At 44.4% G+C, this 23,778-nt stretch overlaps 1 protein-coding gene across 6 annotated transcripts in view; it reads left to right on the forward strand.

Moving 5' to 3' along the window:
• Positions 1-1,015: 1,015 nt before the first annotated feature.
• The window catches only part of LOC140738528 (histidine ammonia-lyase-like), a 57,749-nt gene continuing 34,986 nt past the window's right edge, over positions 1,016-23,778 (forward strand). Inside the window, exons 1-15 of one of the 6 annotated variants that reach the window (XM_073065910.1) lie at positions 1,016-1,310; positions 1,454-1,508; positions 10,642-10,672; positions 10,758-10,832; positions 10,917-10,989; positions 11,089-11,155; positions 11,724-11,761; positions 15,363-15,488; positions 15,584-15,723; positions 16,080-16,157; positions 16,841-16,988; positions 18,427-18,522; positions 20,454-20,512; positions 20,641-20,721; positions 22,182-22,247. In XM_073065910.1, coding sequence (XP_072922011.1) covers positions 1,064-1,310; positions 1,454-1,508; positions 10,642-10,672; positions 10,758-10,832; positions 10,917-10,989; positions 11,089-11,155; positions 11,724-11,761; positions 15,363-15,488; positions 15,584-15,723; positions 16,080-16,157; positions 16,841-16,988; positions 18,427-18,522; positions 20,454-20,512; positions 20,641-20,721; positions 22,182-22,247 — 1,380 coding nt within the window. In that variant the 5' untranslated portion in view covers positions 1,016-1,063. The remainder of the gene's footprint in view (positions 1,311-1,453; positions 1,509-10,641; positions 10,673-10,757; positions 10,833-10,916; positions 10,990-11,088; positions 11,156-11,723; positions 11,762-15,362; positions 15,489-15,583; positions 15,724-16,079; positions 16,158-16,840; positions 16,989-18,426; positions 18,523-20,453; positions 20,513-20,640; positions 20,722-22,181; positions 22,248-23,778) is intronic. The other 5 variants (XM_073065912.1, XM_073065911.1, XM_073065913.1 and 2 more) reach the window with 5 other exon arrangements.

A 23,778-nucleotide genomic window follows, 5' to 3' on the forward strand; every position in this document is an offset into this window, starting at 1 on the left:
ACACCCAATCCAGAATAGCTGATCCTCTGGTGGGCTCAACCATGAGCTGCTCTAAAAAGCCATCTCATAGGCACTCTTGAAATCCACCCCCCTGTAGCTCAGCACAGACCTGGTTTTCCCTATCTACCTACATATTGAAGTCCCCCGTGACTATTGTAACATCACCCTTTTGGCATGTATTTTCCATCTCCTGTTGTAATTTATAGGTAGCATCCTTACTACTGTTTGGAGGTCTGTATACAACCCCCATCAGGGTGTCTGCCATCACAGGAGAAATCTGGGCAACCTGCCTCTTTTTCTGTCTTACACACACATTCTCCCTCACTTGATTGAGCACGAGTGACAGGTGATGGACAAGATATGCAAGGCTGATTCTAGAGTGTTTTGTCATAGAATTGGAGAGAGTCAGAGCATAGAAGTGGTCTGCACCAACACATTGAGATTAATCCCATGTCAATCCCATGTTTTAACTTCTCCCCACATGTTCAACAATTGTCCTCCCATTCTAGCACTCACCAACAACCTAGTGGTTATTTGACTTACAGCTGACACATTTATGGGATGTGGGAGGAATTGGTGGGTGGGTGGGGGGGGGGGGTTCCCCATGTGTTCACATGGAGAACATGCAAATTTCACACACACAGTACCAGAGGTCAACATTGAAGCCGGGTCTTTGGAGGTGTGTGGCAGAGCTTTTCCTCTGTGCCACTGTGCAGTTCTTGCTGACTTGCACAGTCTAGCAACAGAGAATAGTCCAAGTAACCTCCATCCAGAGACAACCGTGCCTACTTTGCTCCAGCCTAAGTCAGCACACCTGTCAATTATACACCCAAAATCAAGGAAATCTGGTATAATATTTAATTCAGTAAAAACAATGGTTTCACTGTAATGATTGTTAGCAGATCAAGTGAGAGTCTTGATGAGTATTAATGAATTTTGCAATAAACACTGCTAATTTTTAACAGACAATGACTATAAATTGACAACATTCCTTGCACGTTTGTTTGTAGGAGGAGTGTGTTTGGAGGTACTTTATGTTGGTTCTGACTGTTGACTATTAATAATGCTTTGCTTCACTGTGCATGTGAAGGATGAATGGTTGACGGTTCCCTGTAAAGATCCTTCTTATAATATCCAATGGCTGGGACAGGAAGCTCTGAGACGCTACGTGAAAGCTAAGGCAGATGGTGGTGGCCTGGGGTGCACTGAAGATGTCACGTTCTTAGTGAAACACTGTCAAGGGCAGAGTTTGTTGGATCTTAATGATGCAATTAAAGATGTCTTGCAAGATAAAGACTTCATCCAGATTGGTAAGTCAATGCAGAGACAACTGCCAGGTCAAGAAAATTATTACTTTTAATACTTGTCTCCTTTTTCAGAATGGGAATCCCAATTCTGATTCATTAGTTGTTTTCTCCTAATTTTACCAGGCCTTTTGGTTTCTCCATTCTAGTTATCCAAGGGCAAGAAGTTGAATTTGATCCACTGACCGACCACTTTGCCTCCCTGTATCCTTTGAGCTTATCTTCTCTGGGTGGTTAACAATTATGTACAATTTGGTCTCATTCTCTCTTATTTTCAAAAGTCGCCCTTTGGGTTGATATGTACAAAATTTTGCTGTGATAAATCTCAGTTTTAAGAAACCTGCAAACTCAGGCATTGTGTAAATGATAAGATTACAGGGTGATCAGGAGAAAACATTGTAGTTCCTGTGCAGAAAACCTACCATTTCATGCCACTTTCACATCTCATTGTTTCTTAAAATTATCTGGAGTATGATCTCCACCTTTCTGCTTCCAGATCCATTGATGATATGTTTGGGCTTTCAGGATTTAGACCCAGTGATTACAATATACTCTATGTCCAAGTAAGGGTGAATGAAATCAACATCCGGCTCCTACCAGCCTTCTTATTGTTTAGCTCAAGCCAATTATAGCTCCTCACATGGATCGGATCTGCAATCGACCAACAAAGAGGTGGTGGCAGGCTTTGGGAGGTTGGTGGTGATTTGCAGTAGGTCCAGGGCAGTCACAGTTCCAGTGGAAGCTGACCCTTTAGTCTGATGGGAATATGAGGAGTCGAGGGTGTGGGACTGAGAGCAGCATCCTTTGCTCAGGATGCTTGGCCTCCACTTGTTTTAGGTTCGAGTGACCGAACCTAGACTGGTGCCATTAGAAGGCTACAGAGGAGAGGATGGAGTGGGCAAAGCTGTGCCTCTGGCAAGGAGAGGCTGAGAAAGCTGGGAGCAATAGTTAACAAAGTAATAGTTGTAACATTGGGAAGGACAGGAACACAAGTGAGAGGTGAGGTTGCGTGGAATAACTTTTGAAAGAAACTGGTGGGGTGAGTGCAGGGTTAGAGATATGACAGTCATCCTTAAGGAGGTGGTGGATTTTGGAGCAAAGTGCAGTGACAGCAGGTTTGAAAGGGAACAGACCAATATCCTTGCATCTGTTTCATCTGTCACTCACCATGGATCAAATTAGAACCCTTCCCCATCTCCTCACTTCCCTCTTTATGTGGTGTAAATGACTTGTTTTATGTGAAGCCCTCCCTTTTGTACCAAATGTTTCCATACTGAAAGTGTGCCTGGTTACTGTAGTCCTTTCTTCAATGTTTATCTGCTTTGTCACCCACCCCTTTGCCTGAGGTTTTGCTGGGGAACCACATATGGTTCATATTCTACATGTTCTGGAGGGATCTGTTCTGGCATCGCTCCTCTTTGTGATTTTTATAAATTAACTGGATGAAGAAGTAGAAGGGTGAGTTAGTATGTTTGATGATGACACAAAAGTTAGGGTGTTCTGGATAGCCTGGGAGTTGCCAAAGGTTACAGCGGGACATCAATAGGATGCAGAACTGGGTAGATAGACTTCAACTCAGTTAAGTGTGAAGTGGTTCATTTTGGTAGGTCAAATTTGAAGACAGAATCTAATATTAATGGTAAGACTCTTGGCAGTGTGGAGAATCTGAGAGATCTTGGGATTCGTGTCTAGGACACTCAAGGCTGCTGGACAGGTTGACAGCGTTGTTAAGGTGTATAGTGTGTTGGCATTCATCAACCATGGGATTGAGTTCAAGAGCCATGAGGTAATGTTACAACTATATAAGACCCTGGTCAGACCCCACTTGGAGTACCATGTTTAGTCAGGTCACCTCACTACAGGAAGGATGTGGATACTATAGAGAAAGAGAGTGCAGAGGAGATTTACAGGGATGTTGCCTGGATTGGAGGGTGTAGCTTATGAGAATAGGTTGAGAGAACTTGGCCTTTTCTCCTTGGAGCGACGGAGGATGAGAGATGATCTGATAGATGTTTTTAATATGATGAGGGGCATTGATTGTGTGGATAGTCAGAGGCATTTTCCCAGGGCTGAAATGGCTAACACGAGGGGGCATGGTTTTAAGGTGCTTGGCAGTGGGTACAGATGTCAGGGGTAAACATGAGGAAATCTGCAGATGCTGGAAATTCAAACAACACACACAAAATGCTGGTGGAACACAGCAGGCCAGGCAGCATCTATAAGGAAAAACACTGGTGACGTTTCGGGCTGAGACCCTTCGTCAGGACTAACTGAAAGGAAAGATAGAAAGAGATTTGAAAGTAGTGGGGGGAGGGGAAAATGCAAAATGATAGGAGAAGACCGGAGGGGGTGGGATGAAGTTAAGAGCTGGAAAGGTGACTGGCGAAAGTGATACAGAGCTGGAGAAGGGAAAGGATCATGGGACGGGAGGCCTCAGGAGAAAGAAGGGGGGGGGGAGCACCAGAGGGAGATGGAGAACAGGCAGGGTGATGGGCAGAGAGAGAGAAAAAAAACAAACAACTAAATATGTCAGGGATGGGGTAAGAAGGGGAGGAGGGGCATTAACGGAAGTTAGAGAAGTCAATAAAAAACACAAAATGCTGGCAGAACTCAGCAGGCCAGACAGCATCTATGCGAGGAGGTAGTGACGACGTTTCAGGCCGAAACCCTTCATCAGGAGTGAAGTAACATGGGATGGTCGAGGGGGGATAAGAAGTGGGGGGAGGGATGAAGTAGAGAGCTGGGAAGTGATAGGCTCCAGGGAAATGGGCTAGGGGGAAGGTGGAGAATAATGGGAAATAAAAGAGAAAGAAAAGTAGGGCTGGGGGGAGATTGTAGTGAGGGGGGAAAAAGAGAGAGAAAGAGAACCGGACTAAAATTATAGATAGGGATGGGGTAAGGGGGGGCAGGGGTATCAACGGAGGCCAGTGAGTTGAATGTTCATGTCAGCAGGTAAGAGGCTACCTAGGCGGGAGATAAGGTATTGCTCCATCATGAGGTGTGGCCTCATCTTGACGGTAGAGGAGGCCATGGACAGACATATCGGAGTGGGAGTGGTCTGTTGAATTGAAGTGTGTGGCCACAAGGAGAATTGAAGTTTGAATCTGAGTTCTGCCAGCATTTTGTGTTTTTTATTTATTTCCAGCATCTGCAGATTCACTCGTGTTGCCTTAGAGAAGTCGATGTTCATGCCATCAGGTTGGAGGCTACCCAGCCGGTATATAAGGTGTTGTTCCTCCAACCTGAGTTTGGATTCATTTTGACAGTAGAGGAGGCCATGGATAGACATATCAGAATGGGAATGGGACGTGGAATTAAAATGTGTGGCCACTGGGAGATCCTGCTTTCTCTGGCAGACCAAGCGTAGGGGTTCAGCGAAACGGTCTCCCAGTCTGCGTCGGGTCTCACCAATATATAAAAAGCCACACCGGGAGCACCGAACTCAGTGAGGCAGTGTTGCCTCACCTGGAAGGACTGTCTGGGGCCCTGAATGTTGGTGAGGGAGGAAGTGTAAGGGCAGGTGTAGCACTTGTTCCGCTTACAAGGATAAGTGCCAGGAGGGAGATTGGTGGGAAGGGATGGGGAGGACGAGTGGACAAGGGAGTCGCATAGGGAGCGATCCCTGCGGAAAGCAGAAAGGGGGGGAGGGAAAGATGTGCTTGGTAGTGGGATCCCGTTGGAGGTGGCGGAAGTTACAGAGAATTATACGTTGGACCTGGAGGCTGGTGGGGTGGTAGGTGAGGACAAGGGGAACCCTATCCTGAGTAGGGTGGCGGGCGGATGGGGTGAGGGCAGATGTGCGGGAAATGGGAGAGATGCATTTGAGAGCAGAGTTGATGGTGGAAGAAGGGAAGTCCCTTTGTTTAAAAAAGATGTCAGTGGTAAATTTTTTTATGCAGAGTTGTGAATGCGTGGAATGGGCTGCTGGTGGCAGTGATGGAGGCGGATACGATAGGGTCTTTAAAGAGACTCCTGGATAGGTACTGGGTGCTTAGAAAAATAGAGAGCAATGGGTAACCTTAGGTAATTTCTAAGTAAGTACATGTTCGGCACAACATTGTGGGCCGAAGGGCCTGTATGGTGCTGTAGGTTTTCTATGTTTCTAATCAGAGGGAAGAATGGTGTTTTCACACTGGTGATAAGGGATGCCTGCCTGAAATAACCAAGGGGGTGGTGCACAGGTCAACAAAGTGGTTAAGAAGTATATGGGCACACCTTTCTTCATTGGATGGGCATTGAGTACAGGAATTGGGATGTCATGTTATGGCTGTACAAGACACTAAGACATTGTGTGCAGTTTTGGTCAGCCAGCTGTAGGAATGATGTGATCTAAGTGGAAAGGATGCAGAAGGATTCCCAGTGATATTGCTGTTACTGGAGAGCTAGAGTCCTAAGGAGAAACTGGATAAGCTAGTTTTATTCTCACTGGAATTTTAGGAAGCCAAGGAGTGACCTTATGGAAATTCTCAAAATTATGAGAGGCATAGATAGGATAGATAGTTAGAATCCTTCTCCCTGGAGGGAAGGAGGCTGAGGAGCATGAGGTAGATAAGGTAGGTGGTCACAGTCTTTCCCAAGGTAGGGGAATCTAAAACTATAGGACAGAGATTTAATGAGAGAGAGAGGAAACATTTAAATGGTTGTGAGTGGTAAGTTTTGACACAGATGGTGGCAACTAAGTGGAGCAAGCTGCGACAGGAAGCTGACAGATGCATGGATTGAAAGACCTAGATGGGCCAAATCCAGTCAAATGGAATTAGCTTAAACAGACATCTTGGTCAGCATGTGTGAGTTGGGCATTTTTGTGAAGGAGAACTCCATGACTCTGAGGGAAAAGAAGAGAGGCACCAGGCCTGTTCACATGCTGTATAACTCTATGATACTAGATTTAGCAATAAATTTCACATTGAGTGTTGGATAAATACTCAAAAGTAATCATTTAGAGGGATGAGATTCTCTAAGACTTCTGTATTGAGGTGACCATAACTGAGCACAGTACTCCAAGTGGGGTCTGACCAGGGTCCTATATAGCTACAACATTACCTCTCGGCTCTTAAGTTCAATCCCACGGTGATGAAGGCCAATGCACCGTATGCCTTCTTAACCACAGAGTCAACCTGCACAGCAGCTTTGAGTGTCCAATGGACCCGGACCCCAAGATCCCTCTGATCCTCCACACTGCCAAGAGTCTTACCATTAATACTATATTCTGCCATCATATTTGACCTACGAAAATGAACCACTTCACACTTATCTGGGTTGGACTCCATCTGCCACTTCTCAGCCCAGTTTTGCGTCCTATCAATGTCTCACTGTAACCTCTGACAGCCCTCCACAGTATCCACAACACCCACAACCTTTGTGTCATCAGCAAATTTACTAACCCATCCCTCCACTTCCTCGTCCAGGTCATTTATAAAAATCACAAAGAGTAAGGGTCCCAGAGCAGATCCCTGAACCACACCGCTTGTCACCGACCTCCATGCAGAACGTGACCTGTCTATAACCACTCTTCTGTAAGCAAGCCAATTCTGAATCCACAAAGCAAGGTCATCTTGGATCCCATGCCTTCTTACTTTCGCAATAAGCCTTGCATGGGGCACCTTATCAAATGCCTTGCTAAAATCCATATACACTACATCTACTGCTCTACCTTTATCAATGTGTTTAGTCACATCCTCAAAAATTCAGTCAGGCTCGTAAGACACGACCTGCCTTTCACAAAGCCATGCTGACTATTCCTAATTATATTACGCCTCTCCAAATGTTCATAAATCCTGCCTCTCAGGATCTTCTCCATCAACTTACTACCACTGAAGTAAGACTCACGGTCTATAATTTCTTGCACCATCTCTAATCCTTTTTTTGAAAACGGAACAGCTGTAATCCTTCAGTACTCCGGAACCTCCCCCATTCCCATTGATGATGCAAATTGCCAGAGGCTTGGTAATCTCCTCCCTTGCCTCCCACAGTAGCCTGGGGTACATCTCAATTGGTCCTGGAGACTTATCCAACTTGATGCTTTCCAAAAGCATCCAAAACACATCCTCTTTCTTAATGTCTATATGCTCAAGCTTTTCAATCCGCTATATCCCTACAATCGCCAAAATCCTTTTCCATAGTGAATCCTGAAACAGAGGTACTTAATGAAGGTACCGCTGCTATCTCCTCCAGTTCCATACACACTTTTCCACTGTCACGCTTGATTGGTCCTATTCTCTCATGTCTTATCCTCTTGCTCTTCACATACTTGTAGAATGCCTTGGGGTTTTCCTTAATCCTGTCCTCCAAGGCCCTCTCATGGTCCCTTCTGGCTCTCCTGATTTCATTCTTAAGCTCCTTCTTAGTAGCCTTATAATCTTCTAGATCTCTTTCATTACCTAGTTTTTTGAACCTTTTGTAAGCTTCTTTTCTTCTTGACTAGATTTTCAACAGACTTTGTACACCACGGTTCCTGTACCCTACTATCCTTTTCCTATCTCATTGGAATGTACCTATGCAGAACACCATGCAAATATCCCCTGAATATTTGCCACATTTCAGCCGTACACTTCCCTGAGAACATCTGTTTCCAATTCATGCTTCCAAGTTCCTGTCTGATGGCTTCATATTTCCCCTTACTCCAATTAAACACTTTCCTAACTTGTCTGTTCCTATCCCTCTCTAATGCTATGGTAAAGGAGATAGAATTGAGATCACTATCTCCAAAATGCTCTGAGAGACCTGACACATGACCAGGTTAATTTCCCAATACCAGATCAAGTACAGCCTCTCCTCTTATAGGCTTATCTACATATTGTGTCAGGAAACCTTCCTGAACACACCTAACAAACTCCACCCCATCTGAACCCCTTGCTCTAGGGAGATGCCGATCAATATTTGGGAACTTAAAATCTTCCACCACAACAATCCTGTTATTATTACACCTTTCCAGAATCTGTCTCCCTATCTGCTCCTCGATGTTCCTGTTAATATTGGCTAGTCTATAAAAAACACCGTAGAGTTATTGACCCTTTCTTGTTTCTAACTTCCACCCACAGAGACTCAGCAGACAATCCCTCCATGACTTCCTCCTTTTCTGCAGCCGTGACACTATCTCTGATCAACAGTGCCATGCCCCCACCTCTCTTGCCTCCCTCCCTGTCCTTTCTGAAACATCTAAAGCCTGGCACTTGAAGTAACCATTCCTGCCACTGAGCCATCCAAGTCTCTGTAATGGCGACAACATCATACCTCCAAGTACTGATCCACGCTCTAAGTTCATCCACTTTGTTCATGATGCTTCTTGCATTAAAATAGACACATCTCAAACCATCGGTCTGAGTGCATCCCTTCTTTATCACCTGCCTATCGTCCCTCTCACACTGTCTCCAAGCTTTCTCTATTTGTGAGCCAACCGCCCTTTCCTCTGTCTCTAGTGTTTGGTTCCCAACCCCCCAGCAATTCTAGTCCAAACTCTGCCCAATAGTCTTAGCAAACCTTTCTGCCAGGATATTGGCCCCCTTGGATTTGAGTGCATCCTATCCTTTTTGTACAGGTGAAAAGAGGTCCCAATGATCCAGAAATCTGAATCCCTGCACCCTACTCCAATCCCTCACCATGAATTTATCCCCACCTCACTCTGTTCCTATTTTCACTGTTGCGTAACACAGGCAGTAATACCTAGATTACTACCTTTGAGGTCCTACTTCTCAACTTCCTTCCTAACTCCCTGTAATCTGTTTTTAGGATCTCCTCCCTTTTCCTACCTATGCCGGTGATACCAATATGTACCACGACCTCTGGCTGTTCTCCTTCCCACTTCAGGATATCTGAAACATCCCAGACCCTGGCAGTTGGGAGGCAAACTACCATCCCTGTTTCTTTCCTGTGTCAACAGAATCGTTGTCTGATCCCCTAACTATAGATCCCCTATTACTGCTGCCTTCTTCCTTTCTCTACCCTTCTGAGCCAGTACTTATTGTCAAGGGGTACAGCCACAGGGGTACTCTCTAGTACCTGACTCTTCCCCTTCCCCCTCCTGACTGTGACCCACTTGTCTGTCTCCTGTGGCCCCGGTGTGACCACCTGCCTGTAACTTCTCTCTATCACCTCCTCACTCTTCCTGACCAGACGAAGGTCATCAAACTGCATCTCCAGTTCCCTAAACCAGTCCCTAAAGGGCTGCAACTCGATGCACCTGGTGCAGATGTGGCCGTCCGGGAGGCTGGGAGTCTCCCGGACATCCCACATCTGACACCCAATACAGAACACCAGCCTCACAAACATACTTCCTTTTTCTATTCTTTGCAGGTAACCTATCTGGCCTCGACCCGTTATAGCAGAAGTCCCATTGAACCAAAGCCCTCCTACTCTGTTTCCATCTACTCTGGCGTCCGCTCTAAAAAACTGTCTCCTTTTAAACTCTTCCCGCCGGTCTAACTCGCTGACATCCCAGCGCTTGCGCAGTTGTGCCTCGAACATAATTAAATAAAAATAAGCTCCATTGTAATGCAAGGTGACCAGTGTTGTGCCGTGTGTTTCCAGAAGTGAATGGTTGAAGGGAGGTACAGTATCTGTTCTTGAACCTGGAGCTATGGGATTTCAGGCTTCAGTATCCTCCTGCCCAGTGGTAGCTGTGAGAAGACAGCATGGCCGAGATGGAGGGGATCTTTGATGATGGATGTTACTTTTTTGAGGCATGTACATACAACTAATGGTGGGGAGTGACGTGCCTGTGACGTTCTGGGCTGAGCCCTCTACCCACTGCAGCTTCTTGCATTCCTGTGCATTGGAATTGCCGTACCAGACCATGATACCAGCAGTCAGTGGTAAAATATTTTCTTTTTTTTTTCCAAAACCCTTTGTAATTTTCAACCCTGTTAAATCTATACTTGGATTTCTCTGATCTGAGATTAGTGCCACAGTGCACTGCTTTACTGCAACTTGCAACTGTACTGGTAAATCTCATATGCACTCTCCCCATAACTTCAAAACTTCAACTAAGATGTATGTACAGAACCAGACACAATAGCCCGTGGGGTATTATCAGTGAATTATAAGCTCCTTGCTTTTATACTCATCTATGCTTCATTGTCACCTTCAAGTTAAATGAAAGCTTACACTATTAGCTGTGTCCCCAAGATTAGGTCTTCACTGCCTGAATAGTCACCTTGGAAACTCCAGCAGCCGGCTCTTGACTCGTTTCCCATGGCAGCCATGTTGTAACCCCTCCTAAATGAGATAACAGCATTTGCTGAGTTTTGTCCTGTTTCACAAAGTGATCTGTGTTTTTCAACCTCACAGCTGACAAACTGTACTGTTAACCGTTATTTTGTTCTTACAAGTTCTTAATAAGTAAATGCAGAATGCTTCAATATTCTCAGCAGGTGAGTGTAGCCCAGTTAATAAGAGGAATAAGGGGATTGCAGTGATCTGCAGTTCATTTTCAGTGTGGTTTTTCTCCCTATTCAGTACATTTATGTGGATGGAAATAGCTTATCAACACAACAACTTGTTCAAATTGGCAAGGGGACTTATAAAATCAAGGTGAGATGTTGGATGCCACTTCAGGTGATAGATGTGCAATGTCATACAGCCATGTGTCATTAAATGAGTGGATTTTCCTTGTAGCTTACCACTGAGAGTGAAAGAAGGGTCAACAGGTCAAGAGAGCTGGTGGAAAGAATCATCACTGAAGAGCAAGGTCACATTGGTTTAAGTTCATTTAATATTCAGCAACTCACTTTATGAGCCATGTTTCAGCCCCACAAATAATACCTTGTGCAAATATTTTGTTTTCTAGTTGTGTACGGAATAAACACAGGCTTTGGGAAGTTTGCCAGAACTGTTATTGCCCCAGATAAACTTGTGTGAGTAACATTGTCTGATTTGGTGCAGCATCCTTTCACAATACATGAAAACTACAGTGAACTGTCGGACAGTAGAAATGGCTGCAGTCTACTGACACAGAAGGACTTGTATGTGTCCAGGATAAAGAAGTGGAAAGAAAAATCATTGCCACCCTGCAAACTGCCTTTTGCAAAAGCTCCCTTCAGGAAAGCCCTGTAGGGTTATTAAAACAAAAATTTTACACCATCTTAAAGTTTCTTTGCCCAGGCAGTTAATCTGATTAACAATTCTAGTTAGCTCCCTCCCCCCGCCCCTTCTACTACCTCTGCCACTGCACTGCACTGTCAACACTTTAAACTACTTGTTATAAAGCTGTTTACATTGTAAGCACATGCTGGTATTTATGTATTTATACACATTTTATTCCAAATCCTACTTTAGAATTGTTGAAAGTTGTTGTTTTTTGTTGCATGTTGTGCCCTGACTAGCAGCACAGCAAATTCCTGTGCTGTAAATGGATATGGTCAATAAAGTCGATCCTTGATCCTTGGCACTGCTGCATTCTTTCTGACTCTGCTGTTTTTACAGGGAACTGCAGGAGAATGTTATACACTCCACCGCAGTCGGTACGTGAAAGAACCCCTTTTACTGTTTTAATGATCAAACATGTTCTCGAGTGGATGTTTCTGTGAGAACCATTTTTGCCTTCTCCTCATTGGTTGAACACATGGCTGAAGAGCATATAAGGAGTAGGAGCGGACCAAACTTCAGCAAACCCTCCTCTACTCTGAAATTTGATAGATCACGGCTAAACATTCTTCAGCTTTCCTGCCTATCCTTCTATCGCTACCCCCTGAGAACTCAGCAATCTATTGGTCATACTTAGATTCTACTGAAAATCCACAGCCCATTGAAGTATAAGTTTTCATGGATTTAAATTTCTCACCTTGGTCCTGAATGGCGAATCTCTCATCCTGAATCTTTGCTGCTTATCAGAGAAAAAAGTTTCTCACTACTGACCCTTTCAGTTCTCCTCAGAACCTTGCATGACTCCATTTAGTAGTATCCTTAATGTCTCCACATAGGATAATGTCTTATGTGGGAATCTGTTCAGTGTATGTACACTGCTCTAACTCAAAAGCAGGGGTCCTTCCTTTAGGCACAAAGAGCAAACCAGCACATATCGTTGCAAATAACTGTTTCACCAGAGCTCTGAATAATCTCAGCAAGTCTTCCTTACCTCTGTACTCCAACATCCTTTACAATAAAGGTGTATTATGTATTATTCTCTGCTCTGCTATATTCCGCAGTGAAGACCTCATTTATTCAGTTAGTTTGGTTTAGTAGTAGATTCAGATTCATTTATTTATCACACATATATCAAAATCTACAGTGAAAGGCACCTTGCATTAACAACCAGCAGAACCTTAGGATGTGCTGAGGCAGCTCACAAGTGTCATTTTTGTGTCGTATATACTGAGATACAGTGAAAAGGTTTTGCTTTGTGCCATCCATTCGGATCATTGCACACAGAAGTACACGATGTTGCTGTTACAGGGAAACTGGTGCAGGGAGATAAATAAGAAGCAAGAGCCTTGGTGAGATGGACTGTTCATTGGTAACGGACAAGAGGCTTGTTCAAGAGTCTGATTGCAGGGGGATTGAAGCTGTTCTTGAGTCTGGTGCTACACACTCACAAGATCTTGCACCTTCTGCTCAACAGGAGGGACAGGGAGGGGAGAATGAGCATGGTGGGAGGAATCCTTGATTATAGGCAATAGAAAATAGAACAGGCCTACAGCCCATGATGTTGTAATCACATGCCCAACTAAATGAATTCCTTTTACCACACGATGCTTATTATTGTCACATGTACTGAGATACAGTGAAAACTATTGCACACTATTTTCACCATTAAATCATTACACAGTGCATTGAGGTAAGACACTAACAGAATGCAGAAGAAAGTGTAACAGCTACTGACAAAATGCAGTGATCATAACGAGGTAGATTGTGAGCTCAAAAATCTAGTCTTCCATTCCCTGTACAGTCATGTGCCTATCTAGGAACCTCTTAAATGCCTCTATCACATCTGTCTCCACCACATTCCAGTACATTCCAGGTACCCACAACTCTTCTACGTAAAAAAAAACTTGCCCTGCTGATCTCCTTTAAACTTAGTCCCTCTCACTTTAAATGCGTGCCCTCTAGTGTTAGACATTGTTTTATTATTTAGAGATACAGCAGGGTAGTGGGCACCTCCAGCCTACTGCCCAGTTACACCCAAATGACCAATTAGCCTACTGACCCGTATGTCCTCAGAACGTGGGATCGCCTGGAGGAAGCCCACACTATGACGGGGAGAACATACAACCGGCTGCCAGAATTGAACCCAGGCTGCGGGCACTGTAATAGTTTTACGCTAACCACCACACTACGGTGCCGCCCCATATGTTGGCTGCTTTCCCAAGGCGGCAAGAAGTGTAGACAGAGTCAATAGAGAGGAAGAGGGTTTGTGTTAGGTACAGAGTTGCGTTGACAACTTTCTGCAGTTTCTTGCAGCCTCGGGCCAGAGCAACTGCCATAGCAAGCTGTGATGTATCTGGATAGGGGGTTTTCTATGATTTTAGAACTGGTGAGGGTCTAGGACATGCTCAATTTCCTTATTCCCAGTTCTAATTTCTCCATTAGAGCCACTATTATTTTTGGTTCTTTTTTCTGTTTTTTTTACACAGTCGGAGAAGCCCGAACAATTCCTTTACAATTTCTCTGCAGCTGATTAATTCCCAGTCTGTTTTCACTCCCTATGGCTATTCACTGCTGCTTCCAAAACAAAATCTGCCCAAGCTGTTAACACAGAGGGTAAAAGCCAAAGAATGATCTCAGTCCATTCTCAGGAAACAAAGCAAATTTGTAGATGGCAAAGGTCCAGGATCCACCCAGATTTTATCATCTGCCCCAGACTGCAAGAAATTGCAGGGCAGCATGGCAGAGTAGCAGCGAGTGTAACAGTATTACAGCACTAGCAACCCAGCTACAACTCTGCCATTGTCTGTAAGGAGTTTGTAACCGCGTGGGTTTCTTCTGGGTTCTCCAGTTTCCTCCCACAGTCCAAAAAAATGTACAGTTAGGTTGGAAAGTTGTGGGCAAGCTATGCTGGTTCTGAAAGCATGGTGACACTTGCAGTCTGTCACCAGCACTTCCTTGTGCTGTGTTGGTCGTTGATGCTAACGATGCATTTCAATGTAGATGTGACGAATGAAGCTAATGTAATCTTGCAGCATTCCACGCTAGTGGCAGTCAGCATCCAACCTTGTATCTCAATGAGAGCACTCAAAGTTAATCTGTGTAAAGTATATTTAATAAGTGAATCATTAAGTATTAAAATATATTTATTTAGTCACTTTTTAAATATTTTTTTCATAGATGAGCTTTGAACTTGCTGCCTAGCCACCCCTATCCCTTGCAACCTTATGAATCCTCCTCTTGTCCCTCTGCCCTCCCCTCTGAATCCCCCACTCCTCTCCTCCAAATCCCCCTTCCATTTCCTTGGAACCCAGGCCTCCAACCCTGTCCAACTTCAGGTCCTTACTGCTCTCAACAAGGTCATAGATTGTTTTTGGTCGGCAGTATCTACACCCCGAAACATTGCTGCAAAACCTTTCCTATGCCACATCCACCAGAATTATGAGCAATCCTATAATTGACATAAAACATAGCAGGATTGCCTCATTATTTCAGCTCAGGATTGGCTAATGTTTCTAAACATCTACATTGCTTGCCTCACTGCCACTGAAAATTGCCTGAGAACAACACACACAATGCTGGAGGAACTCAGCAGGTCAGGCAGCATCCATGAAGCGAAATGAACAGTCAACATTTTGGACTGGCATTCTTCATCAGGACTAGATAGGATGGGGGAACAATAAGGTGTGGGGAGGGGGGGAGTACAAGCTGGCGGGTGATTGGTGAAGCCGGGTGAGGGGGAAGGTGGAGGGTGGGGGAGGAGGGATAAAGCGGAGAAGCTGGAAGGTAAAGGACTGAGGAAGGAATGTGATGGTCATGGACCATGGGAGAAAAGGAAGGAAGAGGGGCACCAGAGGGAGGTGAGGGAGGAACCATGAGAGGTTGATTTTATTGTCAGCCTGGACACCCAGGTTTCTACACTTTGTACTGAGGCAACAGGGGCTAACTTTATGGAAATCAATAAATCTTGCTTCTCTTTAGGTGTGGGCAAGCCCTTGTCACCGGAGAGGTGCCGCATGCTTCTGGCTCTCAGGATCAATGTCCTTGCCAAGGGTTACAGTGGAATCTCCTTGGAGACCCTCCGTCAGCTGATTGAGGCATTTAATGGTAACCTCTTATTTTCTTCTTCGCTGTTTTCTACATGTTTTGTAGATTATGCTTTGATGAGCTGTGATCTCACTCTGTTAATTTGCCTTCTGCAGCTTCCTGCCTCTCCTACGTCCCAGAGAAGGGAACCGTTGGGGCCAGTGGGGACCTTGCTCCCCTTGCCCACCTTGCCCTTGGACTGATGGGTGAAGGGAAAATGTGGTCGCCAAAAAGTGGCTGGGCTGACGCTAAGTATGTAAGTTCTCCTGGTTTTCTGTGGGACCTGAACACTGTTTCATGTGTAGACTTCAACCAATTAAAATCTGGACTTTACACCATTGGCCAAATGGTGCAGTGGTGGGTTACGCAGGTTTCTATGAATCCAAGATTTTGTGCTGTTGTTTGACTGTATGACTCTGATTCTGTGCTGCTTGGTGATCAGACAATCCTTTGACATTTGATCGTACTCTGCTATTTGGTGATTCAAGGTGTGTAATTCAGTAATACTGTGTAATTGGACTGAAAAATCCAATTATTCTCCTAAACTGTGATTCTGTACATGTGGATCATAAAACAGACATCCATTAATGTTACTCTATCTCATACCATCAGGTTTTACAAGCTCATGGGCTTCAACCAATTTCACTAAAAGCTAAAGAGGTAATAAAGAAGGGCTTTCATCAACAATTTGTGAGTTAAAGAACGTAAGCAATTTTATAGATATTGCCAATTTAAGTTCATATTTGATTACTATATCTATAAAAGTTCTATATTTGGAGTGAGCTGCCTGCGGAAGTGGTAGATGCAGGTTTGATTTCAGCATTTCAAAGAAATTTGGATATGGATGGGAGAGATATGGAGGCCTATGGTGCAGATGGAGCGAGGCAGAATAATTTCAGCTCAGGCTGAAGGGGTTGTTTCTGTGCTGTAGTGCTCTAGCACTCTAAATGTGAATACTCACTGATATAATTTGAGAAAAAATTATGTAAACATTACTTACCAGACATCTGTAAAATTTACTCTTTAATTCCAGGACCTCGTTTGACAAGCAGTTTGATGATTGAAACAAGTTGAAAGTTCAAAGATGTACAAAATATTGTTCTGTGTTACCGTATGAGATTGCCATAGCCACTGTTCACTTTTATATTAATTGTGGGATTTGACATAACAGCAAGTGGTGTGGTTTCTTGTGTGCTCTCTGGACCTAATTGATAGGTCCTGACCCCAATAAATGAATGATATTAAGAAAACATTGACACTTAACTCATTCAATCAGAAATCCTATATTCAAGCCTTTAATTTTATGGATCAATTGTTTATTTAATGCATATTGTTATAATTTTGCATCAGACTCAGTGGTGATTAATCCCTAGGGACTGTCGCTGATCAACGGGACACAGATGATCACCTCGCTGGGTGCAGAGGCGGTGGAGAGAGCGACGGCAATAGCCCGGCAGGCTGACATTATTGCAGCTCTTACACTGGAGGTTCTCAAAGGCACCACTAGAGCCTTCGACAGTGGTGAGTGTCCTGGACATGGACCATACACAGAGCAGCCTAATGAAACATGGACTCTGTCATTCCCCACCCCCCACTGTGCTACCTTTTGTACAGTTTAGCCCAAATGGACAGGATCTATCACAATGTGGAGAGTTAACACCTGTTATTACTGAATGTAACACAGCCCTTAATACACAGGCTGGTATTCAATATAGTCTTGAAAATTTTTGAGTGAAGGTTTTAAATAAATTGACCACATTATGATCTGATTGTGGCTGTTTAGCTAAAAATTAATTAAGCTCTCACCTTGATTGAATGCCTCATGCACATTCTGTAAAAGAGAGCCAGCAGGGGTTTGTTAAGTCATAGACTTTAGCGAAGCCTTTGACAAGCTCTTGCATGGAGGCTGGGCAAGAAGGTTCAGTCACTTGGCATTCAGGATGAGGTAGTAAATTGGGTTCAACACTGGCTTCAAGGGGGAAGGAAGAGGATGGTAGTAGATAGTTGCCTCTCTGACTGGTGGCTTATGATTAGTGGAGTGCCGCGGGGATGGGTGCTGGTCCATTGCTGCTTGCCTTCTATATCAATGATCTGGATGATAGCGTGCGAAACTGGAAACTAGTGGTGGATAAGGATTCGATTTCAACATTTAATAGAAATTTGGATGTCCAGGTTCGGGTCAATGGGACGAGGCAGAATAATAATTTGGCATGGACTAGATGAGCAAAAAGGCTCGTTTCTACCCATGCTGTTGAACTCAATGACTCTACCTCATCCTCGAATATAAAGTTCTGATGAAAAGAACTTTCTCTCTCCACCAAGGCTGCTGAGCATATCCAGCAATTTTGCTCCAGTTTCACCAGCGACCAATTTGGATGAATTCACAGCGAGGGTGAATGAGAGCAGTCCAGTCAACCTCACGTACCCGGGCTTTACAAAGTGTCCACGGGATGTAGTAACAGAAAGGACAGAACTGGATAAAGGTCCAAAGCAGAGAGAAGTGTTGACATGCTGCCTTTCAGAATCAAAGAACAATAGTGTGGCCCTGGGTTTTATTGCTGGCTCCAGAGGTGTTTTAAAGACAATTCTTAAGGTAACTTTGGGCAGCAGTGTGCAGTTTTGAAATTTGCAGAAAATGCAGAGGTGTAGTAAAGAGTAAGCAATTCTGTTTATGCTGTTCCCTTTGTGAGGCTCAGGGGCCAAGTGGGAAGTGCTACCGCTCCTGCATGGACTCAGTGCTGAGTCCAGTGCTTGGCCCAGATTTTCTGTTATCTGACTCAGTATTCCAAATCCGACCGAGAACGTGCAGAATTCTGCCATGGACTGATCCATGTGGCTGACTGAACATTCCTTATGAAATGGCTGCCTGTCGGCTCGACTTAACACAGTACGTCAGGCTTGTAGAAAGGAAGGTTGGTCCAGCTTTTAGGATAATGCAAAGGTCTTGTGTTTTGAACAGGTATGCACAAGCTGCGGCCTCACCACGGACAGATGGAAGTGGCTACTCGAATGCGGTCAGTCTTGGATTCCGATGTTCATGTGTCTGAAATCTCAGGTGAGCCACCTGCCTTGTGACAATGATTTCACTGGTGTTTGAAAGAATGTGGACCAATTCAGATACTACAAACCCCATTTCCAGAAAAGTTGGGATATTTTCCAAAATGCAATAAAAACAAAAATCTGTGCTATGTTAATTCACGTGAACCTTTATTTAACTGACAAAAGTACAAAGAAAAGATTTTCAATAGTTTTACTGACCAACTTAATTGTATTTTGTAAATATACACAAATTTAGAATTTGATGGCTGCAACACACTCAACAAAAGTTGGGACAGAGTTAAAATAAGATTGAAAAGTGCACAGAATATCCAAGTAACACCGGTTTGGAAGACTCCACATTAAGCAGGCTAATTGGTAGCAGGTGAGGTATCATGACTGGGTATAAAAGTAGCGTCCATCAAAAGTTCAGTCTTTGCAAGCAAGGATGGGTCATGGCTCACCCCTTTGTGCCAAAATTCGTGAGAGAATTGTTAGGCAGTTCAAAAGGAACATTTCTCAGTGCAAGATTGCAGAGAATTTAGGTCTTTCAACATCTACAGTACATAATATTGTGAAAAGATTCAGAGAATTCAGAGACATCTCAGTGCGTAAAGGGCAAGGTCGGAAACAACTGTTGAATGCGTGTGATCTTCGAGCCCTCAGGCGGCACTGCCTAAGAAACCGTCATGCTACTGTGACAATTATAGCCACCTGGGCTTGGGAGTACTTCGGAAAACCATCGTCACTTAACACAGTCCGTCGCTGCATCCAGAAAAGCAACTTGAAACTGTATTACGCAAGGAGGAAGCCATACATCAACTCTTTGCAGAAACGCCGGTGAGTTCTCTGGGCCCGAGCTCATCTCAAATGGACTGAAAGACTGTGGAACCATGTGCCGTGGTCAGATGAGTCCACATTTCAGCTAGTTTTCGGAAAAAACGGGTTTCCAGTTCTCCGTGCCAAAGATGAAAACGACCATCCTGATTGTTATCAGCGAAAGGTACAAAAGCCAGCATCTGTGATGGTATGGGGGTGCATCAGTGCCCACGGCATGGGTGAGTTGCATGTATGTGAAGGTACCATTGACTCTGAGGCATATATTAGGATTTTAGAGAGACATATGTTGCCATCAAGGCGACGTCTCTTCCCGGGACGTCCATGCTTATTTCAGCAGGACAATGCCAGACCACATTCTGCATGGGCTACAACAGCGTGGCTTTGTACACACAGAGTGCGTGTGCTTGACTGGCCTGCTGCCAGTCCAGATCTATCTCCTATTGAAAATGTATAGCGCATCATGAAGAGGAGAATCAGACAACGGAGACCACGGACTGTTGAGCAGCTGAAGTCATATATCAAGCAAGAATGGACAAAATTTTCAATTGCAAATCTACTACAATTAGTATCCTCAGTTCCAAAACAATTAAAAAGTGTTATTAAAAGGAAAGGTGATGTAACACAATGGTAAACATGCCTCTGTCCCAACTTTCGTTGAGTGTGTTGCAGCCATCAAATTCTAAATTTGTGTATATTTACAAAATACAATTAAATTGGTCAGTAAAACTATTGAAATTCTTTTCTTTGTACTTTTATCAGTTAAATAAAAGTTCACATGAATTAACATATCACAGATTTTTGTTTTTATTGCATTTTGGAAAATATCCCAACTTTTCTGGAAATGGGGTTTGTAATAAAAATGCAAAGAAAAGGAAGGACATGGAGACAACAAATTCATTTTGTTTTGTAACTCATTGCAAGCTGCCCTCTGCAGATCAATACATTGCTTCTATGATCATCAGTCTCTGTTACTCTGCTCCCCTGTACTATCTCAATGTGCTGTTGTAATGAAACGATCTGTGTAGATGGCATGTAACAAAAAGACAGGATTTTTACTGTAACTCGGTTCATGGGATAACAATAAACCAATCTGCTAATTTACTTTCCCAGAGAGTCACCAGTTGTGTGACCGAGTACAGGATGCCTATACACTCCGGTGTTGTCCACAGGTGAGTGTCTACTCATGCTGCAGTGCACAAGTTTTTGGTTTATCGACTATTATTGTACTGATCTGATCTCGGTGACCCTGGTTGGAATTGTTTTACATTTCTCCTAACCTGGGGATGCTCTCTTCCAGGTGCATGGGCTGGTCAATGACACAATTGCTTTTGTGAGGGGTATTCTGGAGACTGAAATGAATAGCGTAACCGATAACCCTGTATCCTTTAGTGACCTAACTCTGCTCTGTATAGGCCTTTTGCCACTTTCAGTATATCTTCAATATATTTACGTATTAAACAAAATAAAGTATAACAATGTAAAAGAAACAAGCATACCATTTAGCTTTGCCCCCAAGAAATGTTTTTGGGGTTACCTGTGGTTCTTTGGTGAGATCCTTGCCTTGAGGTTTACTTGAACACAAAGTTGTGGCTGGCAGTGCAGGGAGGGGTGGGGTTAGGCCCAGTCAGGGTGGTAAAGTTTTGGTGTTACAGTTTACTGATTCACAATGCAAGTCAATGGAGAGCAGGCATCACAACTTGGAGTCATGTCTTCCTGATGTCACAACCAGTACTCAGCCAACTTCACCCTCAGCTGCACATCCTAAACACACAGAATATTACTGCATGTACAATGAACAGTGTACAGAAAGGAAGGGATACTCAGCAGTCAGGCAGCATCTCTGGAGAGAGAAACAGGGCTAGTGTTGTGACAGAACATTCAGAACAAGTCAAGAGGACAGGTTGAGCAACAAGAGGGCTGGGTGGGTGTGCAAATAAGGGAATTTCATCATCACTAATTAGTGCTCAGTGTGGAAGGCTGTCAGGCACGTCATGGGATCAAGTCATCGACCTGGAACGTCTCCACAGGTGCTGCCTGACCTGCTGTGTATTTCCTAAATGTTCTGATTTTTTGGATTCTGTAATATTTAGGATGATGTCAGACTGCAGGAATTTGATTCTTTGGACTTTGGGATTTTGGGAGTAGAGTTTTATACAAACGTTTGTAGCTCAACACGTACAGACCATAGCATCTGCAGTGTACTTTGAGTTTTATAGCTGGTTGGTACTCTTCTGCATGCTGGCTACACCGAGCAGTGATGCATTTCTAAAACTTCCAATCTCATTATTGTTGCTCTGTATAAATTTGGTGCTGTTATATCAGACTGCAACTGAAAAGTGCTTTGTGACTCGTGTGGTCGTGAATCCACATACCCACCAGTTGGATTTTTGTAAATTTTACAACGTCCAGATCAGTTGCTGTGTGTCTGAAAAGATGGAATCTCTAATTATTTGAGTCTTTAGTGATTTGATTTCAAAGAGAGTTGGTTGAAATGATGAGGAAATAAATCATCTTGATGTGACAGTGAGCATAAGTAGCTTTTATTTACACTTCATCATATTTTTACACAAATTTTTGATCAAGTGGGTCTTGATCCAAAACGTCACCCTCCATAGATGCTGCCTTACTTGCTGATTTCCTCCAGCAGTTTGCAAGTGTGTTGCTCAAAACATGTCTGTATTTGTTTTCCAAATCTATGGATATTCAATTTTCACCTTTCAAAAAAAGATATAAAATTCTGTAACTTACCAAGTCAAAGCATGCATACAAATGTGTTGAATATCGGATCGTTTGCATTCTTTAAAGTCTGATCAACTTTGCTTCTTAATCAGTTTCCAGATTGTATTTGCAGAGAGAGGGGAAATTATTTCAGGTGGGAATTTCCATGGTGAATATCCTGCTAAAGTAAGTGTTCAATCTGCAGATTGTCTCTTTCACAATTTGTCTTAAATGTTCCTGGATGAAAGGATTTCTAAGTGAAACCGCTAACGGGAGAATACAGGACTGAAGATCACACTTGAATATTTTTATCTGTTAGATACAGATGTTAGTGGCAGTTGGGGCTCCATGGGCATCTAAGGCTGTCCTTTGGTGCCGACAGCAGAATAACACCCATCTGAAATGGAACAAAGATCATGAGAGAGGAGCTCAACCAGGATCTGTGGCTCCTTCACAGACCTGTGCTGTGTGGAGCCCAGTCTCTCTGGATGGGGTTGGACCCGGAGTAAAGCATTGCTCTGATCTGATCCAGACTGGGCAGCTGGAGCACGGAGCAGCAGGAAGTTGCTGGAGTCACTCAGCGGGCCAGGCAGATTCTGTGGAGGGAAATGGACGGTTGATGTTCCAGGTCATTGGACTGAAAGTTAGAGGTGGGAGGAGAGCCAGTATAAAAAGGTGTATGGAAAAGTTGGAGCAAGAATTGGCAGATGGATCCAGGTGAGGAGGGGTGATAGGCAGATGGATCCAGGTGAGGAGGGGTGATAAGCAGATGGATCCAGGTGAGGAGGGGTGATAGGCAGATGGATCCAGGTGAGGAAGGGTGATAGGCAGATGGATCCAGGTGAGGAGGGGTGATAGGCAGATGGATCCAGGTGAGGAGGGGTGATAAGCAGATGGATCCAGGTGAGGAGGGGTGATAGACAGATGGATCCAGGTGAGGAGGGGTGATAGGCAGATGGATCCAGGTGAGGAGGGGTGATAGGCAGATGGATCCAGGTGAGGAGGGGTGATAAGCAGATGGATCCAGGTGAGGAGGGGTGATAAGCAGATGGATCCAGTTGAGGAGGGGTGATAGACAGATGGATCCAGGTGAGGAGGGGTGATAAGCAGATGGATCCAGGTGAGGAAGGGTGATAGGCAGATGGATCCAGGTGAAAAGGGGTGATAGGCAGATGGATCCAGGTGAGGAGGGGTGATAGGCACATGGATCCAGGTGAGGAGCGGTGATAGACAGATGGATCCAGGTGAGGAGGGGTGATAGGCAGATGGATCCAGGTGAGGAGGGGTGATAGGCAGATGGATCCAGGTGAGGAGGGGTGATAGACAGATGGATCCAGGTGAGGAGGGGTGATAGGCAGATGGATCCAGTTGAGGAGGGGTGATAGGCAGATGGATCCAGGTGAGGAGGGGTGATAAGCAGATGGATCCAGCTGAGGAGGGGTGATAGGCAGATGGATCCAGGTGAGGAGGGGTGATTGGCAGATGGATCCAGGTGAGAAGGGGTGATAGACAGATGGATCCAGCTGAGGAGGGGTGATAGGCAGATGGATCCAGGTGAGGAGGGGTGATAGGCAGATGGATCCAGGTGAGAAGGGGTGATAAGCAGATGGATCAGGTGAGGAGGTGTGATAGGCAGATGGATCCAGGTGAGGAGGGGTGATAGGCAGATGGATCCAGGTGAGGAGGGGTGATAAGCAGATGGATCCAGGTGAGGAGG

The sequence above is a fragment of the Hemitrygon akajei genome, chromosome 14 (assembly GCF_048418815.1).
Source record: "Hemitrygon akajei chromosome 14, sHemAka1.3, whole genome shotgun sequence".
Lineage (NCBI taxonomy): Eukaryota > Metazoa > Chordata > Chondrichthyes > Myliobatiformes > Dasyatidae > Hemitrygon > Hemitrygon akajei.